Genomic DNA, 10,551 nt, shown 5'->3' with positions numbered 1-10,551 from the left:
AAACTTAAAGAAAGCTTTGACTATGTACAGACTCAGTGAGCATAGCCTTGCTATTGAGAAAGGCCACCGTAGGCAGACCTGGCTCTCAAGAGAAGACAGGCTATGTGCACACTGACCACAAAATGAGGTGGAAACTGAGCTGCACTTCCTAACCTCCTGCCAAATGTATGACCATATTAGAGACACATATTTCCCTCAGATTACACAGGCCCACAAAGAATTAGAAAACAAATCCAATCTTGATAAACTCCCATATCTACTGGGTGAAAAACCACAGTGTGCCATCACAGCAGCAAGATTTGTGACCTGTTGCCACAAGAAAAGGGCAACCAGTGAAGAACAAACACCATTGTAAATACAACCCATATTTGCAACGGTCTTTATTCTTTTGGAACTTTTCTGAGTGTAATGTTTACTGTTCATGTTTATTGTTTATTTGGCTTTTGTTTATTATCTACTTCACTTGCTTTGGCAACGTTAACATATTGAGTTGAAGGTTAATTAAATACCACAGCCGGAGCGCCAGTTAAACAGACAGAAGGCTTATTGATACCACAGCCAGAACGTCAGTTAAACAGACAGAAGGCTTATTGCAGGGTCCGACCAACAATTTTGGGGCAGTTGATAAGGAGTGTGTGTGTGTGTGTGTGTGTGTGTGTATTCTTTCCACTGTTCTGCCTGATAACTAACTCCTTTCTTTTCTCTCTTCCTCTCCTCCCTTCCTCTCCTCCCTTCCTCCCTTCCCTTCCTCCCTTCCCCACTGTTCCTCCCAGCCATGCACCCTCCCCCGTCGCTCCTCTCCCTCCTCCTCCTCCTCCTCTCCCTGTACCCCAGTGCGTGCTGGTCCTCAAGGATCATCATAGTCCCTCCCATCATGTTTGAGTCTCATCTCTACATCTTCAAGACCCTGGCCACGGAGCTCCACCTCCAGGGGCATGATACCTCCTTGCTGGTGTCAGAGGGGCGCCAGGTAACATTGTGATACTAAGGAGCAGGATCATTGGTGTCAGAGGGGCGCCAGGTAACATTGTGATACTAAGGAGCAGGATCATTGGTGTTACAGGGGCGCCAGGTAACATTGTGATACTAAGGAGCAGGATCATTGGTGTTACAGGGGCGCCAGGTAACATTGTGATACTAAGGAGCAGGATCATTGGTGTTACAGGGGCGCCAGGTAACATTGTGATACTAAGGAGCAGGATCATTGGTGTCAGAGGGGCGCCAGGTAACATTGTGATACTAAGGAGCAGGATCATTGGTGTTACAGGGGCGCCAGGTAACATTGTGATACTAAGGAGCAGGATCATTGGTGTCAGAGGGGCGCCAGGTAACATTGTGATACTAAGGAGCAGGATCATTGGTGTTACAGGGGCGCCAGGTAACATTGTGATACTAAGGAGCAGGATCATTGGTGTCAGAGGGGCGCCAGGTAACATTGTGATACTAAGGAGCAGGATCATTGGTGTTACAGGGGCGCCAGGTAACATTGTGATACTAAGGAGCAGGATCATTGGTGTTACAGGGGCGCCAGGTAACATTGTGATACTAAGGAGCAGGATCATTGGTGTCAGAGGGGCGCCAGGTAACATTGTGATACTAAGGAGCAGGATCATTGGTGTTACAGGGGCGCCAGGTAACATTGTGATACTAAGGAGCAGGATCATTGGTGTCAGAGGGGCGCCAGGTAACATTGTGATACTAAGGAGCAGGATTATTGGTGTCAGAGGAAGCCTGGTAACATTGTGATACTAAGGAGCAGGATCATTGGTGTTACAGGGGCGCCAGGTAACATTGTGATACTAAGGAGCAGGATCATTGGTGTCAGAGGGGCGCCAGGTAACATTGTGATACTAAGGAGCAGGATCATTGGTGTTACAGGGGCGCCAGGTAACATTGTGATACTAAGGAGCAGGATCATTGGTGTCAGAGGGGCGCCAGGTAACATTGTGATACTAAGGAGCAGGATTATTGGTGTCAGAGGGCGCCTGGTAACATTGTGATACTAAGGAGCAGGATTATTGGTTTCAGAGGGCGCCTGGTAACATTGTGATACTAAGGAGCAGGATCATTGGTGTCAGAGGGCGCCAGGTAACATTGTGATACTAAGTAGCAGGATCATTGGTGTTACAGGGGCGCCAGGTAACATTGTGATACTAAGGAGCAGGATCATTAGTGTTACAGGGGCGCCAGGTAACATTGTGATACTAAGGAGCAGGATCATTGGTGTCAGAGGGGTGCCAGGTAACATTGGGATACTAAGGAGCAGGGTCATTGGTGTCAGAGGGGCGCCAGGTAACATTGTGATACTAAGGAGCAGGGTCATTGGTGTTACAGAGGCGCCAGGTAACATTGTGATACTAAGGAGCAGGGTCATTGGTGTCAGAGGGGCGCCAGGTAACATTGGAGCAGGGTCATTGGTGTCAGAAGGGCGCCAGGTAACATTGGAGCAGGGTCATTGGTGTCAGAGGGGCGCCAGGTAACATTGGTGTCAGAGGGGCGCCAGGTAACATTGGAGCAGGGTCATTGGTGTCAGAGGGGCGCCAGGTAACATTGGAGCAGGATCATTGGTGTCAGAGGGGCGCCAGGTAACATTGGTGTCAGAGGGGCGCCAGGTAACATTGGAGCAGGGTCATTGGTGTCAGAGGGGCGCCGGGTAACATTGGAGCAGGATCATTGGTGTCAGAGGGGCGCCAGGTAACATTGGAGCAGGATCATTGGTGTCAGAGGGGCGCCAGGTAACATTGGTGTCAGAGGGGCGCCAGGTAACATTGGAGCAGGGTCATTGGTGTCAGAGGGGCGCCAGGTAACATTGGTGTCAGAGGGGCGCCAGGTAACATTGGAGCAGGGTCATTGGTGTCAGAGGGGCGCCAGGTAACATTGGAGCAGGGTCATTGGTGTCAGAGGGGCGCCAGGTAACATTGGAGCAGGATCATTGGTGTCAGAGGGGCGCCAGTTAACATTGGTGTCAGAGGGGCGCCAGGTAACATTGGAGCAGGGTCATTGGTGTCAGAGAGGCGCCAGGTAACATTGGAGCAGGGTCATTGGTGTCAGAGGGGCGCCAGGTAACATTGTGATACAATTGGTCCTCTGTAGCTCAGCTGGTAGAGCACGGCGCTTGTAACGCCAAGGTAGTGGGTTCGATCCCCGGGACCACCCATACACAAAAAAAAAAATTATGCACGCATGACTGTAAGTCGCTTTGGATAAAAGCGTCTGCTAAATGACATATTATTATAATATTATTAAGTAGCAGGATCATTGGTGTTAGACTCCCAGCAGTCCTTATACAGACTCCCCATGTTTAATCCATTCAGAGAGACTCCCAGCAGCCCTTATACAGACTCCCCATGTTTAATCCATTCAGAGAGACTCCCAGCAGCCCTTATACAGACTCCCCATGTTTAATCCATTCAGAGAGACTCCCAACAGCCCTTATACAGACTCCCCATGTTTAATCCATTCTGAGAGACTCCCAACAGCCCTTATACAGACTCCCCATGTTTAATCCATTCTGAGAGACTCCCAGCAGCCCTTATACAGACTCCCCATGTTTAATCCATTCTGAGAGACTCCCAGCAGCCCTTATACAGACTCCCCATGTTTGATCCATTCAGAGAGACTCCCAACAGCCCTTATACAGACTCCCCATGTTTAATCCATTCAGAGAGACTCCCAGCAGCCCTTATACAGACTCCCCATGTTTGATCCATTCAGAGAGACTCCCAACAGCCCTTATACAGACTCCCCATGTTTAATCCATTCAGAGAGACTCCCAACAGCCCTTATACAGACTCCCCATGTTTAATCCATTCAGAGAGACTCCCAGCAGCCCTTATACAGACTCCCCATGTTTAATCCATTCAGAGAGACTCCCAGCAGCCCTTATACAGACTCCCCATGTTTAATCCATTCAGAGAGACTCCCAGCAGCCCTTATACAGACTCCCCATGTTTAATCCATTCTGAGGGGCTCCCAACAGTCCTTAGACTCCCCATGTTTGATCCATTCAGAGAGACTCCCAGCAGCCCTTATACAGACTCCCCATGTTTAATCCATTCTGAGGGGCTCCCAACAGTCCTTAGACTCCCCATGTTTAATCCATTCTGAGAGACTCCCAGCAGCCCTTATACAGACTCCCCATGTTTAATCCATTCTGAGAGACTCCCAGCAGCCCTTATACAGACTCCCCATGTTTAATCCATTCAGAGAGACTCCCAGCAGCCCTTATACAGACTCCCCATGTTTAATCCATTCTGAGGGGCTCCCAGCAGCCCTTATACAGACTCCCCATGTTTAATCCATTCTGAGGGGCTCCCAGCAGCCCTTAGACTCCCCATGTTTAATCCATTCTGAGGGGCTCCCAACAGCCCTTAGACTCCCCATGTTTAATCCATTCAGAGAGACTCCCAGCAGCCCTTATACAGACTCCCCATGTTTAATCCATTCAGAGAGACTCCCAGCAGCCCTTAGACTCCCCATGTTTAATCCATTCTGAGGGGCTCCCAGCAGCCCTTATACAGACTCCCCATGTTTAATCCATTCTGAGAGACTCCCAGCAGCCCTTATACAGACTCCCCATGTTTAATCCATTCAGAGAGACTCCCAACAGCCCTTATACAGACTCTCCATGTTTAATCCATTCTGAGAGACTCCCAGCAGCCCTTATACAGACTCCCCATGTTTAATCCATTCTGAGAGACTCCCAACAGCCCTTATACAGACTCCCCATGTTTAATCCATTCAGAGAGACTCCCAACAGCCCTTATACAGACTCCCCATGTTTAATCCATTCTGAGAGACTCCCAGCAGCCCTTATACAGACTCCCCATGTTTAATCCATTCTGAGGGGCTCCCAACAGCCCTTATACAGACTCCCCATGTTTAATCCATTCTGAGAGACTCCCAGCAGCCCTTATACAGACTCCCCATGTTTAATCCATTCTGAGAGACTCCCAACAGCCCTTATACAGACTCCCCATGTTTAATCCATTCTGAGAGACTCCCAGCAGCCCTTATACAGACTCCCCATGTTTAATCCATTCAGAGAGACTCCCAGCAGCCCTTATACAGACTCCCCATGTTTAATCCATTCTGAGGGGCTCCCAACAGCCCTTATACAGACTCCCCATGTTTAATCCATTCAGAGAGACTCCCAGCAGCCCTTATACAGACTCCCCATGTTTAATCCATTCTGAGAGACTCCCAGCAGCCCTTATACAGACTCCCCATGTTTAATCCATTCTGAGAGACTCCCAACAGCCCTTATACAGACTCCCCATGTTTAATCCATTCTGAGGGGCTCCCAGCAGCCCTTAGACAGACTCCCCATGTTTAATCCATTCTGAGAGATCCCAGCAGCCCTTATACAGACTCCCCATGTTTAATCCATTCAGAGAGACTCCCAACAGCCCTTATACAGACTCCCCATGTTTAATCCATTCTGAGAAACTCCCAACAGCCCTTATACAGACTCCCCATGTTTAATCCATTCTGAGAGATCCCAGCAGCCCTTATACAGACTCCCCATGTTTAATCCATTCAGAGAGACTCCCAACAGCCCTTATACAGACTCCCCATGTTTAATCCATTCTGAGAAACTCCCAACAGCCCTTATACAGACTCCCCATGTTTAATCCATTCAGAGAGACTCCCAGCAGCCCTTATACAGACTCCCCATGTTTAATCCATTCAGAGAGACTCCCAGCAGCCCTTATACAGACTCCCCATGTTTAATCCATTCAGAGAGACTCCCAGCAGCCCTTATACAGACTCCCCATGTTTAATCCATTCAGAGAGACTCCCAGCAGCCCTTATACAGACTCCCCATGTTTAATCCATTCTGAGAGACTCCCAGCAGCCCTTATACAGACTCCCCATGTTTAATCCATTCTGAGGGGCTCCCTAAGTTTAAAACAAACAGGTCTAAACTCTCCTTCATTCCAGCTGCTATCAGCTTTCTCAACAAGCTGTAGTAACCTAGTACTGTTAGCTGTGGTATCCTAGTACTGTTAGCTGTAGTATCCTAGTACTGTTAGCTGTAGTATCCTAGTACTGTTAGCTGTAGTATCCTAGTACTGTTAGCTGTAGTAACCTAGTACTGTTAGCTGTAGTATCCTAGTACTGTTAGCTGTAGTAACCTAGTACTGTTAGCTGTAGTATCCTAGTACTGTTAGCTGTAGTATCCTAGTACTGTTAGCTGTAGTAACCTAGTACTGTTAGCTGTAGTAACCTAGTACTGTTAGCTGTAGTATCCTAGTACTGTTAGCTGTAGTAACCTAGTACTGTTAGCTGTAGTATCCTAGTACTGTTAGCTGTAGTATCCTAGTACTGTTAGCTGTAGTATCCTAGTACTGTTAGCTGTAGTATCCTAGTACTGTTAGCTGTAGTATCCTAGTACTGTTAGCTGTAGTATCCTAGTACTGTTAGCTGTAGTATCCTAGTACTGTTAGCTGTAGTAACCTAGTACTGTTAGCTGTAGTATCCTAGTACTGTTAGCTGTAGTATCCTAGTACTGTTAGCTGTAGTAACCTAGTACTGTTAGCTGTAGTATCCTATTACTGTTAGCTGTAGTATCCTAGTACTGTTAGCTGTAGTATCCTAGTACTGTTAGCTGTAGTATCCTAGTACTGTTAGCTGTAGTATCCTAGTACTGTTAGCTGTAGTATCCTAGTACTGTTAGCTGTAGTATCCTAGTACTGTTAGCTGTAGTATCCTAGTACTGTTAGCTGTAGTATCCTAGTACTGTTAGCTGTAGTATCCTAGTACTGTTAGCTGTAGTATCCTAGTACTTTTAGCTGTAGTATCATAGTACTGCTAGCTGTAGTATCCTAGTACTGTTAGCTGTAGTAACCTAGTACTGTTAGCTGTAGTATCCTAGTACTGTTAGCTGTAGTAACCTAGTACTGTTAGCTGTAGTATCCTAGTACTGTTAGCTGTAGTATCCTAGTACTGTTAGCTGTAGTATCCTAGTACTGTTAGCTGCAGTATGCTAGTACTGTTAGCTGTAGTATCCTAGTACTGTTAGCTGTAGTAACCTAGTACTGTTAGCTGTAGTATCCTAGTACTGTTAGCTGTAGTATCCTAGTACTGTTAGCTGTAGTATCATAGTACTGTTAGCTGTAGTATCCTAGTACTGTTAGCTGTAGTATCCTAGTACTGTTAGCTGTAGTATGCTAGTACTGTTAGCTGTAGTATCCTAGTACTGTTAGCTGTAGTATCCTAGTACTGTTAGCTGTAGTATCCTAGTACTGTTAGCTGTAGTATCCTAGTACTGTTAGCTGTAGTAACCTAGTACTGTTAGCTGTAGTATCCTAGTACTGTTAGCTGTAGTATCCTAGTACTGTTAGCTGTAGTATCCTAGTACTGTTAGCTGTAGTATCCTAGTACTGTTAGCTGTAGTAACCTAGTACTGATGATATGATGATGATATGCCATTTAGCAGACGCTTTTATCAAAAGCGACTTACAGTCGTGCGTGCATACATTTTTGTGTATGGGTGGTCCAGGGGATCGAACCCACTACCTTGGCGTTACAAGCGCCGTGCTCTACCAGCTGAGCTACAGAGGACCACTGTTAGCTGTAGTATCCTAGTACTGTTAGCTGTAGTATCCTAGTACTGTTAGCTGTAGTATCCTAGTACTGTTAGCTGTAGTATCCTAGTACTGTTAGCTGTAGTATCCTAGTACTGTTAGCTGTAGTATCCTAGTACTGTTAGCTGTAGTATCCTAGTACTGTTAGCTGTAGTATCATAGTACTGTTAGCTGTAGTATCCTAGTACTGTTAGCTGTAGTATCCTAGTACTGTTAGCTGTAGTATCATAGTACTGTTAGCTGTAGTATCCTAGTACTGTTAGCTGTAGTATCCTAGTACTGTTAGCTGTAGTATGCTAGTACTGTTAGCTGTAGTATCCTAGTACTGTTAGCTGTAGTATCCTAGTACTGTTAGCTGTAGTATCCTAGTACTGTTAGCTGTAGTATCCTAGTACTGTTAGCTGTAGTATCCTAGTACTGTTAGCTGTGTACATATTACTATATTTCCCCCCGGGGATAATAAAGACTCTCCTCTCCTCTCCTCTCCTCTCCTCTCCTCTCCTCTCCTCTCCTCTCCTCTCCTCTCCTCTCCTCTCCTCTCCTCTCCTCTCCTCTCCTCTCCTCTCCTCTCCTCTCCTCTCCTCTCCTCTCCTCTCCTCTCCTCTCCTCTCCTCTACTCTCCTCCACTCTACTCTACTCTACTCTGTTCTACTCTAGGTACCTCCCTCCCCCCACTACACCTTACAGCGTTACCCAGGCATCTTCAACTCCTCCACAGCCGACAGCTTCCTCCAATCAAAGGTCAGCAACATCTTCTCTGGGCGTCTCACGGCGTTGGAACTCTTCGACATTCTAGACCACTACGCCCGGAACTGCGACGCCGTTGTGGGGAACACGGACGTCATGACCCAACTCAAAGACGCCAACTTTGACCTTTTACTGGTCGACCCCAACGAGATGTGTGGGTTCGTGATCGCTCACATCCTCGGGGTTCCCTACGCTGTCTTCTCCACGGGACTGTGGTACCCTGCGGAGGTCGGGGCTCCCGCCCCTCTCTCCTACGTCCCAGAGTTCAACTCTCTCCTCACCGACCAGATGTCTCTAGTCCAGAGGATCGCCAACACGGCTGTGTACCTGGTGTCCCGGTTTGGCGTCCAGTACCTGGTGTTACCTAAGTACGAGCGGATCATGAGGAAGCACGGCGTGGAGCCGCGGGTGGCCATGCAGGACCTGGTCCAGGGGAGCAGGCTGTGGATGTTGTCCACCGATCTAGCCTTAGAGTTCCCCAGGCCCACTCTACCACATGTTGTCTACGTAGGAGGAATACTGACCGAACCTGCCAACCCATTACCTCAGGTTAGTACACACACACACACACACACACACACACACACACACACACACATACACAGGTTAGTACAACACACACCCATCCTGTAGTACTAATCTAAACACACACACGCACGCACGCACGCACGCACGCACGCACGCACGCACGCACGCACGCACGCACGCACGCACGCACGCACACACACACACACACACACACACACACACACACACACACACACACACACACACACACACACACACACACACACACACACACACACACACACACACCTCCAGTGTTATATCTATGGTTGGTCTCCTCCAGTGTTATATCTATGGTTGGTCTCCTCCAGTGTTATAACTATGGTTGGTCTCCTCCAGTGTTATATCTATGGTTGGTCTCCTCCAGTGTTATATCTATGGTTGGTCTCCTCCAGTGTTATATCTATGGTTGGTCTCCTCCAGTGGTACATCTATGGTTGGTCTCCTCCAGTGTTATATCTATGGTTGGTCTCCTCCAGTGTTATATCTATGGTTGGTCTCCTCCACAGTGTTATATCTATGGTTGGTCTCCTCCAGTGTTATATCTATGGTTGGTCTCCTCCAGTGTTATATCTATGGTTGGTCTCCTCCAGTGGTACATCTATGGTTGGTCTCCTCCAGTGTTATATCTATGGTTGGTCTCCTCCAGTGTTATATCTATGGTTGGTCTCCTCCAGTGTTATATCTATGGTTGGTCTCCTCCAGTGTTATATCTATGGTTGGTCTCCTCCAGTGTTATATCTATGGTTGGTCTCCTCCAGTGTTATATCTATGGTTGGTTTCCTCCAGTGTTATATCTATGGTTGGTCTCCTCCAGTGTTATATCTATGGTTGGTCTCCTCCAGTGTTATATCTATGGTTGGTCTCCTCCAGTGTTATATCTATGGTTGGTCTCCTCCAGTGTTATATCTATGGTTGGTCTCCTCCAGTGTTATATCTATGGTTGGTCTCCTCCAGTGTTATATCTATGGTTGGTCTCCTCCACAGTGTTATATCTATGGTTGGTCTCCTCCAGTGTTATATCTATGGTTGGTCTCCTCCAGTGTTATATCTATGGTTGGTCTCCTCCAGTGATATATCTATGGTTGGTCTCCTCCAGTGTTATATCTATGGTTGGTCTCCTCCAGTGTTATATATATGGTTGGTCTCCTCCAGTGTTATATCTATGGTTGGTCTCCTCCAGTGTTATATATATGGTTGGTCTCCTCCAGTGTTATATCTATTGTTGGTCTCCTCCAGTGTTATATATATGGTTGGTCTCCTCCAGTGTTATATCTATGGTTGGTCTCCTCCAGTGTTATATCTATGGTTGGTCTCCTCCAGTGTTATATCTATGGTTGGTCTCCTCCAGTGATATATCTATGGTTGGTCTCCTCCAGTGTTATATCTATGGTTGGTCTCCTCCAGTGTTATATATATGGTTGGTCTCCTCCAGTGTTATATCTATGGTTGGTCTCCTCCAGTGTTATATATATGGTTGGTCTCCTCCAGTGTTATATCTATTGTTGGTCTCCTCCAGTGTTATATATATGGTTGGTCTCCTCCAGTGTTATATCTATTGTTGGTCTCCTCCAGTGTTATATATATGGTTGGTCTCCTCCAGTGTTATATCTATGGTTGGTCTCCTCCAGTGTTATATCTATGGTTG

General features: G+C 47.0%; 1 protein-coding gene across 1 annotated transcript; it reads left to right on the top strand.

Annotated features, from left to right (window-relative positions):
• Positions 1-775: 775 nt before the first annotated feature.
• LOC311122461 (2-hydroxyacylsphingosine 1-beta-galactosyltransferase-like) lies at positions 776-8,885 on the top strand (the record flags this gene model as incomplete). Its single annotated transcript, XM_084196814.1, has 2 exons — positions 776-970; positions 8,247-8,885. Coding segments are annotated over 2 exons (834 nt in total), but the record flags the coding sequence as incomplete, so codon positions are not given.
• Between the last annotated feature and the right edge of the window lie 1,666 nt (positions 8,886-10,551).

The sequence above is a fragment of the Coregonus lavaretus genome (assembly GCF_964263955.1).
Source record: "Coregonus lavaretus genome assembly, contig: HAP1_SCAFFOLD_8357, whole genome shotgun sequence".
Taxonomy (NCBI): Eukaryota; Metazoa; Chordata; class Actinopteri; order Salmoniformes; family Salmonidae; genus Coregonus; species Coregonus lavaretus.
This window is presented reverse-complemented; position numbering and strand designations above follow the sequence as displayed.